General features: G+C 41.0%; 1 protein-coding gene across 16 annotated transcripts in view; it reads left to right on the forward strand.

Annotated features, from left to right (window-relative positions):
* Positions 1 to 6,258: 6,258 nt before the first annotated feature.
* The window catches only part of LOC118402945 (cyclic nucleotide-gated cation channel beta-1-like), an 81,175-nt gene continuing 61,516 nt past the window's right edge, over positions 6,259 to 25,917 (forward strand). For all 16 annotated transcript variants that reach the window (XM_052478992.1, XM_052479000.1, XM_052479038.1 and 13 more), the window contains exons 1-6: positions 6,259 to 6,334; positions 11,750 to 11,834; positions 11,932 to 11,971; positions 12,099 to 12,147; positions 24,922 to 25,018; positions 25,177 to 25,202. In XM_052478992.1, the coding sequence (XP_052334952.1) occupies positions 11,751 to 11,834; positions 11,932 to 11,971; positions 12,099 to 12,147; positions 24,922 to 25,018; positions 25,177 to 25,202 (296 nt within the window). In that variant the 5' untranslated portion in view covers positions 6,259 to 6,334; position 11,750. The remainder of the gene's footprint in view (positions 6,335 to 11,749; positions 11,835 to 11,931; positions 11,972 to 12,098; positions 12,148 to 24,921; positions 25,019 to 25,176; positions 25,203 to 25,917) is intronic.

The raw sequence follows: 25,917 nt of genomic DNA on the forward strand, positions 1-25,917 counted from the left end.
GATTAACAAAATAACAAAGGGAACAACCGAAACAGTTCTGTCTGGTGCAGACACAAAAACAGACAGCAACTACCCACAACTCAAGGGCTGCCTAAGTATGGTTCTCAATCAGAGACAACGATTTACAGCTGCCTCGGATTGGGAACCATACCAGGCCAAACACAGAAATACAAACATAGAACAAACAGAATGCCCACCCCAACTCACGCCCTGACCAACCTAAAATAGAGACATAAAAAAAGGAACTAAGGTCAGGACGTGACAGCTTTTATTTCTCTCATCACATTCCCATTGGGTCAGAAGTTTACATACACATTGGTATTGGTAATATTGCCTTTAAATTGTTTAACTCGGGTCAAACATTTCGGGAAGTCTTCCACAAGCTTCACACAATAAGTTGGGTGAATTTTGGCCCATTCCTCCTGACAGAGCTGGTGTAACTGAGTCAGGTTTGTAGGCCTCCTTGCTCGCACACACTTTTCCAGTCCTGCCCACAAATAATCTATGGGATTGAGGTCAGGCCTTTGTGATCAGCCCACTCCAGGTCAGGCTGCTCCAATACCTTGACTTTGTTGTCCTTAAGCCATTTTGCCACAACTTCGGAAGTATGCTTGGGGTCATTGTTCATTTGCAAGACCAATTTGCTACCAAGATTTAACTTAATGACTGATGTCTTGAGATGTTGCTTCAAAATATCCACATAATTTTCCTTCCTCAGGATGCCATCTATTTTGTGAAGTGCACCAAAACCTCCTGCAGCAATGCACCCCCACAACATGATGCTGCCACCCGGTTGGGATGGTGTTCTTTGGCTTGCAAGCCTCCCCCTTTTTCCTCCAAACATAAAGATGGTCACTTATTGTAGGAAGCTTGTGGAAGGCTACCCGAAACGTGTTAAACAATTTAAAAGGCAATGCTACAAAATACTAATTGAGTGTATGTAAACATCTAACCCACCGGGAATGTGATGAAAGAAATAAAATCTGAAATAAATCATTCTCTCTACTATTATTCTGACATTTCACATTCTTAAAATGAAGTGGTGATCCTAACTGACCTAAGACAGGGAACTTTTACTATGATTAAATGTCAGGAATTGTGAAAAATTGAGTTTAAATGTATTTGGCAAAGGTGTATGTAAACTTCCGACTTCAACTGTATGTGTATGTATGTGTATATACAGTATATATAAGTATATACCCCAAAAATATATGGGGGATTGGAAATTATGCAGACAATTACATTGATGGAAGCGACAATCTATCCGCAATATTAAAGCTGATCCACCACTAAGGAAAAATGTAAAAAGAGTTTAAAAAAAAAAAAATCGAAGAAAGGTGTAACAGTGAGGGAGATGCTGGGGGAAAAGAGTGAGTACTCAGGGGAAAATTGTGAGTAGAAGTAAATACACCGTAGCAGTAATATTCGCTATCAGCAGTCATATCAGAACATGCTGAATTTCACGCCTGTCAGTCGACTGCTGTTTTCCCTATGTGTGTGCCGAGCAGATGAGTGTTCACACACCGTCCACGAAAACAAAGAAAAGGGGGGGGGAGTGAAAAGGAGAGAGAGAGAGTTACTGTCCTTCTCCATTATGCCTGAACAAAGGTAGACAGTTCTATCACAATCTTACGCAAACACACACACACACACACACACAATTTGATCGAAAAGTGATGAATGGCAAAACACTGTCCCAAAGTATAAAACCACCTGACATGTATTCACAGTGGGAATGAAGCCGTGAGCCGTGCTATTGCAGATGACCAGTATAGTTACAGTGAGGAGACACATTCAGGACTTTGCAGATGATGAATTGCCACGATTCCCTTTTCTAAACTATTGAACATCATATCTGTTCTACACCATACATTTCTATCTGAACATTCTGTAACATTGCATTCTTCTGAACAGGCCCCAGTTGTCATTTTAGGAATGGGATGTTTCTGCCAGTGTCTTGACAAAACTAAAGTATCGCTCACGAGAGGCAGTGTGAGGATGTGTTACAGTGGTGAACAGTAGGACTCCGTCGCCACCTATTGGTGGATGCTCACCATTAAAACAACTTCTATATTGTAGCATAATTTATCATGACCAATAATAGCCGACAGGTCTTATGATGGCGATTTCTGATCACTTTCTGTCTGAATAGAATATTTTGCATTGAAATCTCTATGATGCCTTACTTGTCTTTTTTTCTAACACCTTCCATCTTTTAACTCTCCCCCACTCTTCTCTTTTCTCCTCTCTTCGACCGTCTCCTCCCCGCTTCATTTCTTATTTTCTTGTTCTCCTCTCTCCGTCTTCTCTTCTTGTCTCTGTCCTGGTTGGTTGCGTTGCTCCTCTCCCCGTCCAATCATGTGGTAGATATTATCTGGTATATCAGAGAGGAAGAGGCGAAGCGAGAGGATTTACTCCGCCCAAAATCTGTCTGAGATAAGCCTTTTTAGTCTGGAGGTCTATGAGAGCGTGTTGAATTACGTGAGGCTTAATTGATCGAATAAAAGTATCGTAATGCTTAGGCTGTTACAAATGTACTGATTTAAGTGGATGCACGTGGCATTCTGGCAAATTTGAGAAAAAACGATTTAGTTGTGCAAGTTGGTTAGACGTCTGCCTTCAATCATTGAGGACATTTATTTCTATTGTTAGAGCGGTCACTCTGCTATCTTGTCAATATAATAAATAATCTTTGGGTATATCCTTCCTGCAGAGGTCACAGCGGGTCACTAGCCCTGGCCTGCTCTTCCTTCTCATCCTCCTCTTCCTCCCCTGAGGGTTAATGTTTTTTTTGTTTTTTTTAATGATTCTCTTCTCTTTTGTTAAAATACATTTTACTCCGACTTCTCTTACTTGATGATAATTTACTTAAACGTTTGTGTCACGCCTTGGTCTTAGTGTTTTGTGTTTTCTTTAATTATTTGTTCAGGCCAGGGTGTGACATGGGTTTATTGTATTTTCGTATTGGGGTTTGTAGTATTTGGGATTGCGGCTGAGTAGGGGTGTCGTATAGGTTGGCTGCCTGAGGCGGTTCTCAATCAGAGTCAGGTGATTCTCGTTGTCTCTGATTGGGAACCGTATGTAGGTAGCCTGGGTTTCTCTTTGTGTTTCGTGGGTGATTGTTCCTGTCTCTGTGTAGTTTCACCAGATAGGCTGTAATAGGTTTCACGTTCCGTTTGTTGTTTTTGTATTTATTAGTTATTTCATGTATCGTTCCGATTTTTCATTCATTAAAGTCATGAGTAACCACCACGCTGCATTTCGGTCCGACCCTCTTTCGACAAACGAAGAACGCCGTTACAGTTTGGTTAACCTATGTATTTCTTTCCCTTTTCTTTCCCTTCTATTTGACATGTAAGCTGGTTTGTCTACTACAGATTTTGAGAAGTACACAATGAAAATGTATGTCTGTAAAGTACAAACATAAAAAGTATGATGCACACTTGAATGTACTACTATGATGATGACTATTATGATTTCACTTCGCAGTAATAAAGTAGTTCTAGCTCAATACAATATACCAATACACAAATAACCCAGGAAGTCCAAAACAAAACAATAATGCATCCCCTTTACTATAAACATGTATCAAAAATGAAGTTGCCGGGGTCAATTCCGGTGGAATTGCCATCCCCATGATTGTACCACCCTCCTCCAGGCCATGGGGCATGAAATGATTTCAACCCAAGCTTATGTCAGGCTTGGATTCACCATGCCAAAAGGTTTTTCCCCAGGTGCATGACCAATGAGGATATTTATTGCGATTTCGATGAGAACCTATGGCTACAGGCTTGATGCAAACTAGTGCCCGCTAAACATGATGTTTATTTCATTTCTTTCATTTGATTACACTGTGAAAGATGACTTCAATGATCACCCCCTTCACATCCTCACATGGGATATAAATGATGGATGTTTTAATGGGTAGTGCAAGTGTTTTGCCTAATGTGAAAACAGTGTAATGTACTGTAATTTACAGTACTGTAGCATACTACATTCAAAGGGCAATTGTGAAACATCATATTAAATGTTTTGCTTTTGGATTAATTGGTTGTTAGAATAACTCCAATTGAGAAGGTATCATTATGTTGTGTTTTGGTGATTTAAAGCAATGTGCTCATTATATTTCACAGTAAACATATATTTTGGATCAATGGTTGAGTGGTGAAAGATGTCGACAAACAAAATGTATGCTAAATTAAAGGTTTTGAATGTAAGACTAGCTGCGTAACAGGTGCTACTAGTTTGGAGTTTTGTACTAAGAGTTTAGATCATTCACCACATACGTACAAAAATAGTACCAAAGATATAAAAAAAAAAAAGGTAAAACCCAGTTGGATTATTGTCCTTATGGGATCGATCAGTGTGTGTGTGTGTGTGTGTGGTGTGTGTGTGTGTGTGTACAGTCAGGGTCAAGGGAGCTCAGGAACAGAAGACTATCCTATATTTCGCTGACACTGGATGCGGCTAATCCTCTTCGGGCCACATTAACAGCTTTGGCCCTGTGTCCACAGTTACCTGAGATAGAGATACATCTGTGCTGTGGTTTATACCTTGCTCTGACATAGAATATACCTGTATAGTATAGGTTCTTCCCCAGAAGGCACGAGGATCTATGTCCTAGTTAACTAAAACTCTAATTGTCTATTACAAAGACACACACAAAATCAAAAGTTATGGATTGTAGCAGGAACTAACCACCTACCCCAAAACAACATACTATATATCCCCCGCAATAACACGTACCCAACACATGCCCTCTTTCTTTCTCTCTCTCTGTGATGATTGGCTGTGTGTTGGCGTAAACAGGGTCTTACGACACAGGAAGTGGTATAACTCAGGGTTCGTTGAGCAGATGACAGGTTGTTCTTTTTGTGATGCTGACCACTCCATCATCCTGCTAATGCTATGATTGGAAATGAAACACTAGAGGGGGAGGGGCAAAGAAAGTGAAAGCGCTTTCTTTTGCTTTGAGATTTTCCTCATAATCTAAACGAGAAAATATTAGGCTTTCGCAGTTCCTGCATTCGCAGTCAAAGACTGAATCAATGAATGTGAGGACAAACAGAGGTGGATAAGAGAGAAAGTGATGGATAGAGTGCGGGTGGGCATGAGGTAAACAAAGGATGGAGAGAGGAGGTTAGACAGAAATGTGGGTTAAATACTCCTTTTGACTCAGTGACGATACCGAGTCACTGAGTCAGTACCAGTGGTGTAAAGTACTTAAGTACAAATACTTTTAAGTAAAACTTAAGTAGCTTTTGGGGTGTCTATACTTTACTATTTATATTTTTTGATAACTTTTACTTTTAGTCCACTACATCCCTAAGGAAAATAATGTACTTTTTACTCCTTACATTTTCCCTGATAGCCAAAAGTACTCGTTACATTTTCAATGCTTAGCAGGACAGGACAATTGTCTAATTCATGCACTTGGTCATCCCTACTGCCTCTGATCTGGCAGACTCACTAAACACAAATGCTTCATTTGTAAATGACGTCTGTGAGTTGACCTGTGACCCTGGCTATCCCTAAATTTAAAAAACAAGAATCTTGTTGTCTTGATTTCTTTTATTATGAGACATTTTAAATGATTTATACTTTTACCTTTTGATACTTAAGTACATTTAAAAACAAATACTTATAGACTTTTACTCATGTAGTATTTTACCGGGTTACTTTTACTTTTAAGGTATCTTTCCAGTATGAAAATTGGATACTTTTTCCACCACTGGCCAGTACAGGTAGGAGACAAAACCCTTGAAAACACCTCTCAACACTTGAGGCCTGCAAAAGTGTATAATGATTTAGTAGTTTTCTTCCCCCAAATAGCATATCCGAATACAGATAAACAATAATTATAAAGCCTAAGTGGGCTTCTCCAGCTTCACTGGTTCTGTTGGATTGGTTATGGGGTCCAGAATCAGGGATCTTGGTTCTGGGTTTTCTAAGTTTCTCAAGCTAACAAATATTATTTGTCAGGAGAAAAGTTGTCTCGCCAAACCTTGATCTCCAGTTCTTCATGCAGACCCTCTCCTTGTTTTTACATTACATTTACATTTAAGTCATTTAGCAGACGCTCTTATCCAGAGCGACTTACAAATTGGACGCTTTGGGTCTTCTCTGCTCCTTCCGAAATGTTCTCCAGGTTTATGTGGGTTCTGCAGGCTAATCTCTGCTCCGCCCTTTCAGCGGAGCAGCGAGTGCTGTCCTTCAGGCGGCTAATCCCGTTGGCACAGCCTAGCTTGCTTTAATCCTCCCACATCGCCCAGCGCTCCGCAGCCTACACACTCTCACCGCTTCTGGGATGACGGGCCACTGTTAAGACCCTCAGGTAAGTCCCAGAACCCTCACCCTTATAGAAGTCCCCCTATGCATCCTCAAACTACTGTTAGATTCCAAACTACAGGTAGACCAGTGGGCGTACACCCTGGGAAAGCAGAGTTATGTTCCAAGGCAGCGCTAGTACACCTGATTCAGCTAATCAAGGTATTGAGGCCAAAGCTTGGTGACCGCTGGTGTAGACTTTATCAGTGGCATACCACACCGCTAACAAGAGACTACTGCTGAAACGAGACTGACTATAAACTAGACCAGCCTTTGTTACATGTATGCTATATGTCTACACGTCTTCCGAATAGTATCTCCGAGCACTTAGTGGGTGTCCCCTCAGTGGTTCGTGGCCGTTATGTCTCTGTGGTAGCTCTGTTTTTGTTTTAGGGAGCGACATCGACGTAGCTTTGGAACGGAATTGTGTGTCTTTTGTAATAGAAGAAGAGTTGATTATAAGAGATGAGTATCACTGGTTGGCAACATTTGCAACACATTTTTCATCAAAACTATAGGTCAGAGTTTCTTAATCCTGGTCCTGGTCACAAAGGGGTGCACATGTTTGTTTGCCCTAGCACTGCACAGCTGATTTTAAATTATTAACTCATCATCAAGTTTGATGATTTGAATCAGATGTGTACTGCTAAGGCAAAAACAAAAATGCGCTCCGCCATAGGAACCTAGGACCAGGATTAACCGTTTGATGTGTCCGAGCACACTGGTTTCATCATTGTACAATGGTCTCTGTAGCGTACGCTCAAACCGGTGTGATTAGACCCCTTCATATCCAAAGTGTTCTGAACAAATGAATGGGAATCGTTCACAAACATTGGCACACTCTAAGATCCGGTGGTAGTCTCGGTAATGTGTTTTTGGACCTTCCCTTAGTCGTATTCTCGCGGGGCAGAAACCTCAGAGATCAATTGGTAAACTCTGATTTACCACCCCAAGATATCCCCGCACAACGTCTATTTGCGCCCCTACTGGATGGAAACTACAAGTGTAATGGCTGTGTTCATTGCAGTGGCACTTATAAATGTAGATCCTTCAAACACCCCCAAACAGGGAAACAGATCCCAATTAAAGGTGTTATCACATGCTCCACTAAGGCAGTTATTTATCTGAGAACTTGTCCTTGTGGTAAAAATGATGTGGGTAAAACAAAGCGTGAATTATAGGTACGTATCTCGGAGCATCGTAGCATCATTAGGTGCAAAAACTCGACTTACCCTGTTGCGGCCCACTTTTTGGAAGCAAACCACTCGATTTTGTCTCTACGTTATATCGGCATTGAACGTGTCAACCTCCCTAAGAGAGGGAATGACCTCGACAATGTATTATTAAAATGAGAGGCTGCCTGGATCTTTAATTTAGAGACCCTTGCTCCCTTCGGAGATCTGAAGACATTCTTGGGATCATTGTGATTTTGCTATTGTAAATGTTTGTAGGCTTATGTAGCCAAATTGTACCTATGATCGTACTTTATCCATTTATGTTTTTGGTATGCTATTTTAATATATGAGAATTAACCAAGGATATCAGGCCACACCTGGCCACGATTACAGACACCTGTGTGTGTCTTTTGACAGTATATAAATGAGTCACCTCGCAGTGTTTGTCATTATACCCTGATGAAGACAGCTTGTCTGTCGAAACGTTGGACATAACATTTTTGCGTCTGAGCTCCTAGACTGTGCGGCTCTCCTTCATTTTTTAAAAAGTGTTCCACTCCGCTAGTCAGCACCTCGCTTAAATAGGTGTGCGTTTCTTTCGCCTCGACAACACTTCATTAACATGTCTAGTTACAATTGATGCAACAGTCAGCGTTTGAGTTGGCGACACTGCTTTTTCACAGAAACAACTGCTACATTAGTCCTAGCGCTGAGGAAAGAGTGAGCTAACACAAGCTATCTCTCGGCTGACATAAACCATAATTATAAGTAGCTAATAGCAATGACTATTTACAATTCATTACAGGTCAGCTCACCAGTGATGGAAATAGATGAGTAAAATACTTTGTAGAAGTCTGAAGTAATCCCATGGTGGTTAGTTTGTGCATGCAGACTTGTCTGTTTTTCAGAGTCAACAACAAATAAGAAGTGGTTACAAGATGAGTTGGGTCTGTTTACAGTATGCATGTAGAAGGGGGTGTGTCATTATCATTATTCACTTCCCGTCATTCACTTCCGGAGGTTTACTCGAAAAACAAGTGAACTATCTCTTCACCTCGTATTCTTATAACATCTTTGGTCTGACAGATGTTTACATGACACCCAGAATACATTGTATGTTGTCAACAAACATGGCTTCACACATAGCTGGCAATCAGCTTAGCATTTGCACATCATAACCAGTACAACCTTCAAAAATAAGTTTTACACACATATTTGTGACCGAAGGGCTCAAATCGGTCTTATGTAGCAAAATTTGACATTTTGTTTTTTACATTGGATAAAAGTAGACTCAGAGCTACAAAATGGTATATCATACACAAGAGTTGAAGAACAATGGGAAAGTAATTTTGCTATGAAAGTTGAAATGAGAAAGAACAGCTCACTGAACATTACTGGCCCTAGCAGAGCTGATTAGGCTGTTATGTTATCCAGAGCGTTGGTGACTGCAACTGTGCTGTCAGATTGTCTGTTCGTAAATTCTGAGTGTTTTGTGTTCAGAGCGCACACCAGACGCTCTGGCCGATGAGGTTACTGAGGTTTACTGACACCGCCCATTTTCAATGGCTGTTGAGCGTTTTGTAAATTCATCAGTTATTCAGCGCTCTCTGGCACACTCAGACGACAGTGCTCTGAAATCGGAGTAGATGGCCAGCCTGAATTTACAAACGCATCTGAAATGGTTCTTTGCATAGTGGAGTCTTTTGTTAAGACAATGAACCATAATCACAACTCATGACGTTACTACCCTATATGGATCTGCAGGTAGCTAACCAACCCGGTTCAATGTTAGCTAGCTAACATTAGGCTATAGCTAGCTAAGCAAATTACTCTGCGATATGAATAATAAGGTCATACACATAACATTAGCCTAGCGAGCCAGCCAGCTAATGTTAGCTAGCTAGGTAAACAATGAACCTTAATCACAACTCGTGATGCTACTACCCTGCATGAATCTGCAGGTAGCTAACCAACCAGGTTCAAAGGGCCACACATTGTATGTTTACAATTAGTACAGCAATCCCACAATCTTCCAGCATTAGCTTTCCAACAGCACAGGGGCCTGTGGCATAGTCCGGTCGAACAGGAAGGGGGTGCCGATATTCAGAAGCAGGAAGATGCAGAGGGGGAAGGTGGAGTTTAAGGAGAGAATTCAACAGCAGGAAAATGTGCCAGGGGGTAAAAGTTTGGTCAGGTTCTGTTCTGACTAGAGATGCGCAAATATTTGCATACTTGACCCGAGGAAACACTAGGGGAGTGCTTGGGCTCTCATCGAAGAGAGAAGTTTGTCAGGCTCATCTAGCTAATCTAGTGGATTGGAATGTACAAACTGAAACACAGCCTATAGATAACCTGCATTGCCCTCAAACCTGCTAATTAACTGTCCTGTTGCATAACAATCACATTCTGACAGAAAGCACATTTAAAAAACTCAGGCTTGGAGGGACCATTAAAATTATTTGAAACTTAATCGTGAAAAGGTTAAGAAACACTGCTGTAGGGGATTGTCTCCTCACATGGGGCACCACCATATGTAGGGAATTGTACTCTCACGTGGCACCATTATGTAGGGAAATTTCCTCCCAAACTCTACAATACTCACAGGCTCACAACAGAATTATCTGCATATTAAATAAATAAAGCTATGATTTGTAGCAGTATTTGGTTTTAACTACTGTATTACTGCAATTACTTTAACGTTATGTGGTTTTTGGTGGATGGGTGTTTTCCGAAAGTAAACATCAAGACTGTCTGGTGAGCTATTTAGAGTGCTGTGTTAAGAGCTTCTTACCAAACATGGCTGCAAATACCCCTCTATCGGCCATGATCAGGTGTCAGGACCCTATCCAGGACATACAGTAGGTTAGACAGGAAGGTTAATAAGCTAAGAAAGGAGGGAAGGGAATTACAGGCGACGTACAACAAAGAGATAAGGGAGGGTTAGTTGGAGAGACAAACAGCCCAGCAGGACAGGAACAGACAGGTTAACAAGCTAATGGCAGGGTAGAGAGGAACAGTAGAGGTAGGGTAAGGAGAGAGAGGGTAGAAAAACAGGCAGAAAACACACCAGGTGTCTGGCTGCGGGCCCAGATTGACTCACATGTACTCAAAGACTGTAATGTGGCAATCAGCTGTTGAAACAATTAAAAACCTTTATACCCCCATAAGTGGTTTGTTTATATTTACTTTGGTGACAAACATAGGAGTTAAACACGCATATAATTGGGGTTCTGACGGGGTACAACAGTTGAACTAAGCTCTTGAAGCATTTATAAGCTACAGTGCAGTCGGAAAGTATTCAGACCCCTTGACTGTTTTCACATTTTGATACGTTACAGTCTTATTCTAAAATAGATTAAATAAATGTTTTTCCTCGTCAATCTACACACAATACCCCATAATGACAAAGGAAAAACATGTTTTAAGAAATGTTTTTTGTTGACTTTATTTACATAACTATTCATACCCTTTTGATATGAGACTCGAAATTCAGCTCAGGTGCATCCTGTTTCTATTTGTCATCCTTGAGATGTTTCTACAACTTGATTGGAGTCCACCTGTGGTAAATTCAATTGATTTGACATGATTTGGAAAGGCACACACCTGTCTATATAAGGTCCCATAGTTGACAGTGCATGTCAGAGCAAAAACCAAGCCATGAGGTTGTAGTAATTGTCCGTAGAGGTCCCCATCGAACCTGACAGAGCTTGAGAGGATCTGCAGAGAAGAATGGGAGAAACTCCCCTAATACTGGTGTGCCAAGCTTGTAGCATCATATCCAAGAAGACTCAATGCTGTAATTGCTGCCAAAGGTGTTTCAACAAAGTAATGAGTAAAGGGTCTGAATATTTTTGAAAAAGTCATATTTCATATTTTTTATTTTTTATACAAACCTGTTTTTGCTTTGTCATTGTGTGGTATTGTGTGGAGATTGAGGAAAAAAAAACAATTTAATTATTATTTTTTACAAGGCTGTAACATAACATGTGGAAAAAGTGAAGGGGTCTGAAAACATTCTGAATGCACTGTATATTCTGTAAGAGTTAATAGGAACACATTCATTTGTACATCCAAAAATGGATGCATCTACTGCAGATTGCCCCTTTAAACAACTTATTTGTGTATTTGCCAGGTGGTTTACCTCAAGATCCAGTTTACCAGTGGTTTCCTTGTTTCCCCGAGTTTACCATAGTGGTGGATTCACGTAAAGATTTAGCACAGTAATTGTCACTTTGTGTATGTTGCAGGATGTTCAGCTGGGTGGTGAAGGGGGTTCCCCAGCCTCCTGGGAAACTAGGAGATGAGGAGAAGACCAATGCCTCACCTGCAACAGTAAGTCCCCCAAAAGTGAGAGAAAGAAAAGGGGGAGATTGTATCACCATTTAAATTATTAATTAATTATTAAACTTTTGCTTTGTGTTTAAAACAGGTAAAACAAGTAACATTCAAAGAAGAGAAGAAACAAGAAGGTAATAACAGACTTAAACCTAATCTATAAACAATTCCCTTTGTCTACTAAACAAGTCGGTAAATTGATCTGTATCAGCAGCATAGACGGACAGCCGTCTCACACTGTTCTTTAATTATGATTGACAGCTCTAAAACCTGCCAAGGCCAAAGAGGAGGAGGTCGCCGAGGAGAATGGGTGAGTGTATCTATGGCCGGAATTCAATACTTATAGTTTGTCAATGCTCACCAACAGAGAAAGGGAGGGGATCTTTCAACATTGATTTGACACGATTTCTTTCTGTATTGTATTGCTTTGGCAACATTGATTTCCCCTCTCTTGCCAATGAAGCTAATTTACATGTGAGAGAGAGAGAGTTCCATATGACCCGGTGGCCTAGTTGGCTGTGGGCACATATGGTGTGCCAGGAGGACAGAGAGGATCAGAGGGATCAGACCAGGATCAGAGGAAATCCTATAGCGGAATGCTATTGAGCCCACTGTCGTGTCTTTACTATGGTTAAATGAGATGACATGCTATTTTCAAATCGATTACCTAACATTTAATTATTTGCTTAATAAATTATTGAGGCAATAACTAACTCATTAGGAATCTGGGGCACCACGGAAACATTAGTTTATATAGAGCAGCTTTCTCCCAAATCCATTCTTGAAGATCTTTTATATCAATAGCAGTCAATCATTAATTATTCTTTACATTCTATCAGTCTCATCTGAACGCCGTAAAATTATTGGTTATCTGCACAAACCGTAGCACAAATTATGAATCAGCAATATACAAATTGGCTTAATTATTTATTTACTTAATTATTTATTTACTAACTAACTAAATAATCACAGAAATACATAAAAACATATATTGGATATTGGTTACTAACAATGATGGAAAAGTCCCCAGTGGGCTAAGCCGATATGACGGCTTGGTAGACAAAGGGAAGGGGTGGGACTGAGAAAGAGCGGGAAAGACAAATAGATTCACTATATACAGTCTACAATTATATTCATTGAAATGCTAATCCTTTGTGCATGAACAGCCGCTCATTCGAGAATATTTGCAATGTATGAATATTTATGCCCGTATGTTGTTAATGTCTTCCCTGTTGGAATCCTTGATCGTCCTGTAGGGTTCATCAGAGTCTCTGGCTAACTTTCCTTGAAGTCACAAAGTCTTTTGTGGTTGTAGGTGGTTAGAATGAAACCGTCGGAGTACCATTCAGAAATGTTTTTCATAGAATAGTTGCTTCGGCGGTTGTCTGTATTCTCGTCCTAGGTTTACATCATTTCTAGCTGCAGACTAGTAATTATACATCTACGATTTGCTCTTATTCTGTAGGGAGCGATAGTCTCAGAGTTGAACCATTTCCAGCCGTGTAACCAATGCTCCACGTGGTATAGTCTTGTCCTTTAGTAGAGTTGTAGTTTAAACCACTTCACACACCAGCATCACCCGGCATGTTTTGGTCTTAGAAATTCAACCATTTGCAACCTTAGCTTACACCGAGGATTGTGTGAATTTCATCAGGAGCGGGTTTTATGCATTTCAGTAGAAAAGAGAGGTCCATGACGCCGATGTAATGTCTATGCTCAGGTGGGTGTGGCCACTGACTAGTTAATCTTTTTACGAAAATCCATACTCTCATTTAAAAGGTGAACATCACATTACATCTTTTCACAAATAGTTTCATGTTTAATCACATACGTTCAACAATATTGAGATGTAAACCTGACAGCTGGGAAATGTACACTTTAAGAGACACAGTTATGTGTGTTTCCTGTCCATCATGAGTTCACCAAATGAAACGCACTCATCATAACTGTCCCTCACGTGTCCACGGACCATTCCCACATTCTCTAAAGTAAAGATATTGTTTAATTCTCTAATTTTTGGGATATAAGAGTTTGGCCAAGTGAAGTGCTTTGTTCTCTCTCTGTGCTCTCTCCCTCTCTTTCTACATGACCAGTGGGAGAGAGTCTCTGCCAGGAATTTATGACCTGAGATAACAAAACCTGGGTTTAGGAGAGAGAGTGAGGAAGGGTGGAACCACGATCTACACCCAGAAACGGGCCACGTCATGACAGTCCCCCTTTGGTGGTTTAAATCTTGTGATTATCCTGCAAGTTGCAAACCAACATAAAATAATGAACAGGTGATGTCCTGGTTGTTGGTCTCTGTTGCGGTCCCCCTCTGGTGGTTTAACTTGGTAGGCTCTCTGAAAGCGGCGCAATCCAAAACAAGGATGGGCAGTGGATGTCCAGTTGGTAATCGTCGTTGCAGTCTCCCTCTGGTGGTTGACCTGGGTAGGATTTCTGCAAATGGAACAGGGCACCACAAGGATGGGCAACTGATGTCCGGATTGGGATCGCCGTTCCGGACCCGTCCCTGGTTGTCCAGACTGGCAGATCTGGGCGGTAACTTAGGCAGATGTTAACAACGCACACACAGTCACAAAATTATATAATTACATTTTTTCCCAAATGAGTGGTGTTGTGGCACTAAATGATGGTTGTATGGGGACTTTGTTTGTTTATGGCTCTATCACTTCCTAAGTGTCAAAGGAAAGGAAATGAAAAGGAATGAAAGCATAAATAAAAGATACACAAAATATAGTTACCACACCTGAAGCATCTAATTTGACTACATTCTGCATACGTACATTCAAAATCTTGTCAAAATGACTATCATGGCATTGTCTAATGTCATCGCTAGGGCGTTCCTACTTTGCGGTGTGTTACTTAGGGCACTATCCTAAGTTGATAACTACATCATTAGTCTACAGCTGCAAGGCACCAGTTTCGAGAAGTCTACAGGGATGACCTATGGACCTCTTTGGAGAAACTGCTGAGTACTGTAGCTGTAGAGGCAAAGGCCTTGGAGTAAATCTTCGACTTTACTTATTTTGCTGGTATTTTGTTCGGACCCTTAAGTGATCGGAGCATAAATCCTCATTAAATGTTCCGTTGTTCGTGTGTTTATGCTTACATAAGCTCACATGCCAAGGGAAAGAACCAAGTATCCTGGTAGGTTGCAACCTGTTCAGAATGAGTCTGACGTCATCAGATCATTTCCAGGTCAATGACCGTGTGTCAGTAAGAATTGATGGCGACCTCAAGACGTGCTAAGGGGACCTGTAGTAGTTTTACTACACGTCACTGTCTTACACCATTGTAGCAGTGATAGGTATGAAGGAGTCTATTTCATAGCTATGTTATGCACGGAGGGGCTAACCTCACGACGGAAGTGTGATCATGGTTCATGACTTCTAATAACTTTCCTCCTGAATGGAGAGTTATATTTATTAGTGGCATGTGTGTTGACCATCAGAAGAGTGTTCTGGAGAATCCCATACACTTGTTGCAATCTGAGGGACTACTAACTCCTCTGTCGCTATTATCATAGTTTGACTTGGGAGGTCTCTAATCCTCTTAATGATTGTTGATGGACTGACCGTGCTGGCATTGGAAATAGTACTAGTACTCAAGGGGACCAGTTGTCCAACTGATTTATTCTGAAATATTATACTACCGAAACACATGATTCGAGCACTTTACTAGTTGTATTGTAGTTGAAACTACACATGGCAAGGCATGACTATTTTGCCATTTGTTTTGGAGGTGTAAGTCCACTGGATGACTGCGTTAATTTAACTGCGTTGCAGCTAGCATTGGACACTTAATAAGGGAAGACAGTGTGTAGAGGGGCTAGCCGTTTTCATAGCCTACTGGTTAATTTCAATGTTTCTCATTACTCAGCCCTGTGGCGACACATAGTGGACTACACTCATTTCATGGCCATTGTAATGTCACCAATCACTGTTAACATTTTTCAATAACTGAAGCTGAAGGTGAGTGTGACCGAAACCCAAAATGTAAACTTGCCTCTTGACATATTGTTTTATTTTATTTTAAGGGTGTATGTAACTCCTTTCCTAGGTTGGTTTGACCTCACTGCACATGTAGGGTAATCAACGGATGCTGAGTAAGAGATCATTCCTGCTGCTCGTCTCGTTCACAACGAGGAGTTTATGATTTGTATTTTTACTTTTATCTTTGAAGGGAGTTGTACTGTCATTTTTATTTGTGTGTATGTTGGGGGTGGTGGGGTTATGTTGGCATTGTCCAAAGATCCTTGTGCTCTGCTTTTTAGAGGATTTAAAAAATATATATATTCAGATGTTTTGACAGGTTTCTAATTCTAATTTTAACGGCAAAGCCAGGGGAACAGCAATAGTGATTCACAAACGAGTACAGTTTTCCCCCTCACAGAACATTTCAAATCCTGGAGGACGTTATACAATAGTTAGTGACACGCTCTTCCAAACCCCTGTCGTACTTGCGAATGTTTACCCCCCTAACAGGGATGACACTAGATTTATGACATCTCTTTGAGCCTCTCTCCCTAATTTTGACACCCCGCTTCATCTTCAGCTCAGACCTGTGTTATTGAACCAAGACTTGGCCAGTCTAATCCTTCTAACTCCTTCTGGGATGACAAGAGCTGTCTCTAAATTCATGACCCAAATGGGTTGTGTTGATCCATTGCGCTTCCTCCACCCAGTCACAAAAGACTCCTCCTACTTTTCTCGTGTTCATCAAGCCTACGTGCCCATAGACTACTTTTTTTTTTTTTTTAGATAGAGCCCGGATAGAGGCTGAAACTTCAAACTCAATTTAATTTGCTCTCCACTGATAAAGCAGAGTTTCTGTTGCAACGAACAAAGGGGACGTACTACGAATATGGTGACAAGGCCAGCCACCTTTTGGCACACCAACTTAAACGCCAGTCGGCATCTCATCTTTTCTCTCAGGTATATGACTCCTCCCGTAATCTTACAAGTTATCAATCTAATAATAATTCACATTTCGTGTCATTGTAGTCTAACCTCTACAAATCCAAACCCCCATCAGATAATATGGCTATGGACAACTTTTTAGATAACTGTAACGTCTGCTTCCAATTCACACTCTCAAACACACAGACCCCCTGATCGCAGCTCACTCTCCAGATCCCAATCACCTGAATTCTGATCACCTGTTCACACACCTGTATGTCATTATCACACACTATTTAGTTCAGTTCTTTGCACCCCATTTATTGTGAGATATTGTTTGTTTTGTGACACACCTCTATTCGGAGCTCTGTTTTTCCCGTCATTTAACACTCCCATGTATGATAGTTTGCCAGCCTCACTAATGACGCCTTTTGCCTATTACCTGCCTATACTTTAGCCTATCAGATTTCCTGTTATCAACCTATTGCCTGATCCCCCGGACAACGTTACGAGCCTTTTCCCCGCCTGTTCTGTTGCCTTTTTGGATCCCCTGTGTATGACCTTCTGCCTGCCCCTGGACCCAGCCACCTGCCTCCTCCTGTGGTCCTTTATAAAACAAACACCTGCTGCGTCTTGAGCTTGAAACCAGCTCTCTGTCTCCCGTCGTGTTCATTACAATAACTTGGATATCCCATCCATTGATATGCACATGAGTAAAGTTCTGGACAACCCTCTGCATCTTGATGGGATAACAAAGGGTCTAAAAGTTAATGCAAAGTGGCAAGGCCCAGGGCCCTGATGGCTTCCCCGTCGATTTTTACAAAAATGTTCTTAGATCAACTCACCCCATTACTATTAGATATGTTCACTGACTCATTATCACAGGGCACCCCCCCACCTAGGTTTCTATACCTTTTTCAATGTCCAAAATCATTTTTTTACCACGTTGGATAGACTCATTTTATATGGGCAGGCAAATCCCCTAGGATATGTAGAGAAATACTTCAAAGATGAAGACAAGATGGAGGATTGGCACTTCCAAATGTACTGCTTTACTATTGGGCAGACACATTTCAAAAGATTATGGGCTGGTGAAATGCTCCAGGTACCAACTGGTGCTCATTAGAGGCGAACTCCTGCCAATTATCCTCCCTTTCTGCTCTTGCTTGTACCCCACTGCGCTTGTGTCCTTCAAAGTACATGGTAAACCCCATTGTGCGCTCTACTTTGAAGATCTGGAGACAATTTAGTCAACATTTTTACCACCTATTTTTACCCTCCAAACTCCACCAGGCTTTTGTTTTGTGGTGTGAGAGGTTTGGTTTCTTTCAAGATTTATTTTTTTACATTGGACGTTTCCCAGTTTTAATGATCTCGTAGCTAAATCTAATCTGGCTCATTCTAATCTTTTCCACAGTTTTCAAGCCCGTAACTTTGTTCTCTCTCATTTTTCCACCTTTCCTTAACTACCTCCCAAGATGTTGCTAGAGGAGATTTTGTCCCTCCTGTGGAATTGGCCAGGTCTGATTTCTAGATTATGACATTATGCTGTTTTAACCCAACTCCGATAAACAAAATCAAGACCGACTGGGGTAGTGACTTGACCTTGCAGATGACTAGTGGGAGGAGGCCCTTCTTAGGGTTAACTCCACATCCTCATGTGCTCGGTTAAGTTTCATTTAGTTCAAAGTCTTGCTCAGAATTAATCAAAGTCTTGCACAGAATACATCAAAGAAAAGTGTAGTAAATTCCTCCCAGACACGAATGACACGTGATAGATGTTCATTCACTCCTGCAGACCATATATTTTATTCATGTTCTAAGCTGTCTGAGTATTGGGTCATCCTTTTTTAATACTCTCTCTGAAATTCCTAGATATTGACCTGCAGACTTGTCCTCAAATAGCAACATTTTGGAGTTCCATCTCACTAAAAGTGAAGCAGACGCTGTAGCTTTTGCCTCCCTTATAGCCCGCCGGCAGCTCTTGCTTCACTGGATATCCTTCAAACCTCCCACTGCATCATCCTGTTTGAAAGATCTAATGTCTTTTCTACACTTAGAAAAAATGTTATACACTCTGAGAGGATGTACTGATAACTTTTTCTTGAGATGGCAGCCTTTTAATTTCCTTTTTTTTTTAACAGTTGCCTTCTATGGATCAGGAGTAAGAATTTTAGCCAACGGGATACGGGAGTGTGTGGGAAGGAAGGGATAGTATGTTGTGATATTTTTGTGTTTTTGTGCATATTTATATATTTCCAATCATAAATGTATTTAATTTTTTATGTATGCTGCTTTTTCTGTTAAAGAGAGGGAGGTGGTTCAATAAGTATAGGGGGTAAAAACATGTATCTGGTCAATTTGTATTCTGTATTTCTTGATGTCCAATTTAAAAAAAAAATATATATATATATATATATATATATATATATATATATAAATTATTCTGTTCTAAATTGCAGTACCTTGTCAAGCAGTATCTTTTACTTTTCGCCTTTTGTCATTCTCTTCACCTGTCCCTTCAACTCAACCATTTCTTGCTTGTGCTTCTGCTGTGCACTGCGGTACTGGACCCATCTCTGCTGGAGGCCTTACTTCAGGGCTGAACTGGAGAGAACCTTTACAACGCCTGCAACTGATGGTTTATTTTGGAGGGCGTCTGTTGCAATTTCTGCTGTTTTTTCACTTATGGCATTGTGATCTAACAGTCTCAGCCCTTTGGCACAGATTGTGTTTATATCGCTGCTGAGGTCAGCAATACATTTTCCTGTGGATGAGGGATCACTTATTAGCGGGGGGAATGGCTGCCAGCCACTGATTGTTAGCTTAGCTTCTAATGTAAAGCACTAAAAGGTCCCCTACAATTCGGGAACGGGTGTTTACTAATGACGTCTCACGTTCAACCCAATCGGTGTTTCTTGCTAGCAATGTTACTGGAACACGTGGTAATATAAAGTAATACTCGTCGCGTCTACTCACACTCCTGAAGCGCGAGAGACAGAGATAGTATTTTGCTTCGGCCAAACTAATATATCTTCTCAAGTTTCCTTAATCGGCTGGCCCTTATGTCCTAGCTATGGAAATGGATTAACTCACCCTACACAGTCTGACCCTTTGTCAGGTATACAACACCGGAGACAATCTCTCCCTGGTATCTGAGTTGAAAGTAAACATATACGCCACTCAACGACAATCCTGCATACTGCTCATTGGGACATAATTTGCTACACAATTCTTGTAAATTGAATTCAACAGTAAGGCCTAATTTTGTTTTAGATTCCTCACACTGGTCTCCATTATGTCGTGACTTGACTTTAACATTAATCTGAAGACTGTTATGTATCTAATTAACTAACGATGTTTAATTGTTACCCAATTTAAACTACTCATATAACAATTAACTCATTAGGATCTGGGGCACCACGAGAGCGGTTCTTTAAAAGAGTTACCATCTCCTGAATTAAACGTTACCTATCACATCTATAAAGTCAAGTTATTAATCATAACCTCCCATCATATCATCATTCTGAACAGTCGTAACCTCCTTGCATCTGCAAAAACCTGAGCCTTACATATGATTCAGTACTACACAAATTGGTTTAATTATTTATTTACTAGCTAATTAAATGGGAAAACAGGATAAACATACATACTCTGCACCGGTTATTGACTGGAGACCTAATACTCTGAAAACAGGTCCCTAGTGGAATGACAACAACATGGATGCTTGATAAAGAAGAGGGGGAGAGAGAAACAGAGACACTTACCATTGCCACATTCAGAAACTACTCTCACCTACAGTAACCATAAACTTTGCACACGAACTGCCGCCCGCTTTGAGAAATAAATCATTAATGTATTTACGTGAAATGCCTGGGTTTGCAGCGGGTCTTTTGGTGAAAGGGGCAGCCTTGGAAAGGGGGTTGGACCCTTTCGCTTGTAAGACTCTGTCTGAAATGGTTCCAACAATTCTTCTCCTGTAGTCCTTCTTCTTAGTTTCCCAGTACCTATTGACTTGTCATGTAGTCCTGAACTGAAATAGAGTTGATTTCCCTTCCATTCGATCTTGAAGACGCTTCTTTGAAGATAGGCTTAGCCAGCCATATATCGATGGTTCCCCAATGGAATGAGTAACAGGATGGTCCTACTTAAATTCACTTTCAAAGATACTTTACTTCGAACAGCTAATCAGCCGTATCAGTGATTGTCCAGGAGGTGAGTTTATCGTCTCAACCTCGTGTTGAGAGTCAAAGTTCAAACAATTCTAATGTATTTTTTCTTCATACATTTTGCCCGAAAGGGGCGGTTCCAACAGGCTGACAAGCTCCTTGACCTCACTCCAGGGTGGTGACTACTCACTGTGCAAAGTTATGTAAAACAAAAAAAAATATGTCGTTGGTATACTTTCCAAGTTACAGAATTTCCTTTATAACATTTTTAATGACATCGCAAAATAGCAAACAAAATTACATTAGTGTTCTATAGATCGCCTCTGACCATTCCACACATTCTACGTTCAAAATATTGTTCCAGTATTAGCTTTTGAATGTGTTAGAGTTTCAGTGGGAAAAAGGTTTGTTGAGACAAAACACATTCCTTTGGTTTATCTGGAGAGTGCAAGCCTGGATCTTCTCTCTTGATAATGTTAATCCCCACTAGTTATTTTCTTCCCCATTTACGTTTGAAAGGGGGTCTGATTGAAGTTATTCATTGCAAACCTGATCTTACCTATTTAGAATCTCGTGGACAGTCATGACACTATCTATGCATGTTTGTCACAGCCCACGTTTAGACAACTGAATGGGAACTGCCTGTCCACACATTTAATCGATTCCAAATGCATTTGGTATTTGGTATTTGATTAGGATCCACGGTCCCAGCAACAATGGCTAACCGTGTCGTGGACTGCGTTTGATTGACAAATAAGAAATATGTATGCTAACTGTGGATAACAGTCATTCAAGTTCAGCATAGTTAACTAGCTATTAAAGTGATTCAAATTACTTGCTCGCTAACCAAATGACACCTGAATCTCTAGCTGTAACCAACAAAAAACGATATGAGAAAAAGTCGGCCACTTACCCACTCGACAATCTTTGAAGCAGCTAGCTAGCTAACGTTTGGCTCTATGTTTTTAGCTTTCAACATAAATAGATACGCTAACCTAGTAGCCACGTTATGACTGAATTATGATCATTGCCCTTGCTAGTTTGATTGTATTGACATTCCCAACCTTAGTTGCATTCGTCCATTTTTATCCAAAATATTGAGTCATTATAACTGAAACGGTGCATACCGAAAGGGTGGTGGCAGCAAACCAGGCCAGCTGTGATTAACAATATGATAGCAATATGTTTTGTACTAACAAAAAATGTAGTAGTGAATTATATGTATTATGCATTGAACTGCATCTATTCTGCCAACAATGCTTTACTCTACGTCATGGATTCTTTTGTCAAATAGAACCTATTTTTAAAGTCTATGAAGTCGGGTTTTGTAGCATACACTGGGAATTTGATATTTTGTACTGATATTATGATGGTCTGTTTGTTTCATATCTGCAAAGTTGTTAGAACACTGTCAGTTCCACTTTAAGAGCATTGAAGATAAATCAAAATCAAAATATTTTGAGCTAGCTAAACTAGCAGTTTTACATCAACGATCAGCTGATAGCCTACCCAATGTCAATCATGTCTTTAGGAGAAACTGTAACTATACTGAACAAAAATATAAATATAACATGTAACAATTTCAATGATTTTACTGAGTTGCAGATCATTTAAGTAAATCAATCAATTGAAATAAATTAATTAGGCCATAATCTATGGATTTCACATGACTGGGCAGTGGCTCAGCCATGGGTGGGCCTAGGAGGGCATAGGCCCACCCACTTGGGAGCCAGGCCCACCCAATCAGAATGGGTTGTTTCCCACAAAAGAGCTTTATAGCAGACATAAATACTCCTCAGTTTTATCAGCTGTCCGGGTGGCTGGTCTCTGACGATCCTTAAGGTGAAGAAGTAAGATGTGGAGGGCTGGTGTGGGTGCACGTGGTCTGCTGGCCGGTTGGACATACTGCTGAGTTCTCTAAAACAACGGAGGTGGCTTATAGTAGATAAATTAACATTCAACCCTCTGGCAACAGCTCTGTTGGACATCTGTGCAGTCAACATGCCAATTGCACACTCCTTCAAAACCTGACCCATTTGTGGCATTGTGTTGTGTGACAAAACTGCACATTTTAGTGGCCTTTTATTATCCCCAGCACAAGATGCACCTGTGTAATGATCATGCAGTTTAATCAGCTTGATATGCCACACCTGTCAGGTGGATGGATTATATTGGAAAAGGAGAAATGCTCACTAACAGGGATGTAAACAAATTTGTGCACACTAGTTTGACATAAATAAGGTTTTTGTGCATATGGAACATTTCTGGGATCTTTTATTTCAGCTCATGAAACATGGGACCAACACTTTACATGTTGCGTTTTATATTTTTGTTCAGTATACCTTGCTTACAATTTGTGATGAGTTTGTGTGTTGCAGAAATATATAGGCCTATGCTCAAAAATGTTAAAGGGAAATTTCAAATGTTCTATTTCTATGTTTTGTAGTAAAAAAAAAAAGAACGGAAGATAAGTGTTTCCAATGACATCATCAACCAATTAGTAGACAATTAGTTTGCAATGCCTACTCATTGGTTAAAATCACATGACGCACACTGTTGTCATTGGAAACACTTATCTTCCTCTATCTTTTTTTTTTTTACTACAAAACAAGGCGGTGGCCCGTTCCTGTAGGTTCATGCTCTACAACATCCGCAGAGTACGACCCTGCCTCACACAGGAAGCGGTGCAGGTCCTAATCCAGGCACTTGTCATCTCCCGTCTGGATTACTGCAACTCGCTGTTGGCTGGGCTCCCTGCCTGTGCCATTAAACCCCTACAACTCATCCAGAACGCCGCAGCCCGTCTGGTGTTCAACCTTCCCAAGTTCTCTCACGTCACCCCGCTCCTCCGCTCTCTCCACTGGCTTCCAGTTGAAGCTCGCATCCGCTACAAGACCATGGTGCTTGCCTACGGAGCTGTGAGGGGAACGGCACCTCAGTACCTCCAGGCTCTGATCAGGCCCTACACCCAAACAATGGCACTGCGTTCATCCACCTCTGGCCTGCTCGCCTCCCTACCACTGAGGAAGTACAGTTCCCGCTCAGCCCAGTCAAAACTGTTCGCTGCTCTGGCTCCCCAATGGTGGAACACACTCCCTCACGACGCCAGGACAGCGGAGTCAATCACCACCTTCCGGAGACACCTGAAACCCCACCTCTTTCAGGAATACCTAGGATAGGATAAAGTAATCCTTCTCACCCCCTTAAAAGATTTAGATGCACTATTGTAAAGTGGCTGTTCCACTGGATGTCATAAGGTGAATGCACCAATTTGTAAGTCGCTCTGGATAAGAGCGTCTGCTAAATGACTTCAATGTAAATGTAAATGTAAATGTAAAACATAGAAAAGCGCCTTTTTCACATACAGTATGTTGGGATGGTGCTGGAGATGTTGAAGTTGAATTTTTTTTTAAATGTCCCTTTAAAGGCAGTTAATATGTTATGAATTTCTAGAAATACATTTTCAGGAGGGGGGAGACACAAACACAAATACAACATAATGTAAACTCAGAATAGCCTCACCTCGTCAGGGTATGGACTCTAAAAAGGTGTCAAACGCGCTCCACAGGGATGCTGGCCCATGTTGGCTACAATGCTTCCCACAGTTGTGTCAATATGGCTGGATGTCCTTTGGGTGGTGGACCATTCTTGATACACACGGGAAACTGTTGAACGTGAAGAAAACAGCAGCGTTGCAGTTCTTGACACAAAAACCGGCGGCACCTACTACCGTACCCCGTTCAAATGCCCCGTTCAAATGCACTATTTTGACTCGCTGAATTCACACTCTGAATGGCACACATAAACGATCCATGTCTCAATTGTCTCAAGGCTTGTCTCAAGCCTTCTTTATCCTGTCTCCCCTTAATTTACACTGATTGAAGCGGATTTAACAAGCAACATCAGTAAGGGATCACAGCGTTCACCTGGTAAGTCTATGTAATTTAATGTTTAGTAAACTCCGTGTATATTGCCTCTAACTATTTTATCCCCCATCTCTCCATCTCTGTGTAGTGGTGAGGCTGGAGTGTTGACTTGGATCACCCATGGCTTTGCTAATTCTCTTCCCCAGCCTGCTGGGACACCCCGGCTAGGCAGAGCCAACACTGAGGTAAGCACTAAATAGATACTAATATGTTGGTGGATTTGTAATTGGTAAGAAATGGAGATGCACTACAGATTTGTGTTAACGTTACTGCAAGATCGTTTTGAGTTCAATCTCGGTGTGCCAGGTTTGACTCTGTTCTCTGTTTTATCCTTATCCTTCAGCCCTCCACCACACAGGAGGAGAACAGGTACAGCACTTCCGTGTGTGCGTGTCTGCGTGTCTGTGCATTTTCCAGAGGCAGTTTACTACTGAGTGTTGTTTATTCTCCTGTGTGGACATCACTATTCAAGAGTTAGTAAATGGTCTCACGCTGATTAATACTATGTACTATGTTACACACTTAATTTGTAAATTGGGATGTGTCGGAACAAATAGTGAGCCTGAGGGTGGTACAGCAACGCATGAAAAATAAAATCCCCTTTGTAATCAAGCATTGCATGCATTTTCAGCGATTTTGCTTACTGGCATAGAGCAGTAGAGTAGAGGCACTTTCAGAATTTGCACACATGGGGGGGGGGGAGTTTGTAGCATAGTCTGGGAAAAATGTTGCCTTTTCATAAATAATTTTAGATGATTGAAGACTTAGCAGAATTTGTTTTTATACCTCACAAAATATCCAAATGACTACTTTGACACTGACAAACTGAGATTATGAGATTTTTAAGTCCACCTTAAGTCCGGACTTAAAAATGCCGGAGTATTTAAGTCCACCTGTGGTAAATTCCATTGATTGGACATGATTGGGAAAGGCATGCACCTGTCTATACAAGGACCACAGTTGACAGTGCATGTCAGAGCAAAAACCAAGCCATGAGGTCGAAGGAATTGTCTGTAGAGCGCCGAGATAGGATTGTTTCGAAGCACAGAGCTGAGGAAGGATACCAAAACATTTCTGCAGCATT

Source organism: Oncorhynchus keta, chromosome 2, assembly GCF_023373465.1.
Source record: "Oncorhynchus keta strain PuntledgeMale-10-30-2019 chromosome 2, Oket_V2, whole genome shotgun sequence".
In the NCBI taxonomy this organism is placed as follows: Eukaryota; Metazoa; Chordata; class Actinopteri; order Salmoniformes; family Salmonidae; genus Oncorhynchus; species Oncorhynchus keta.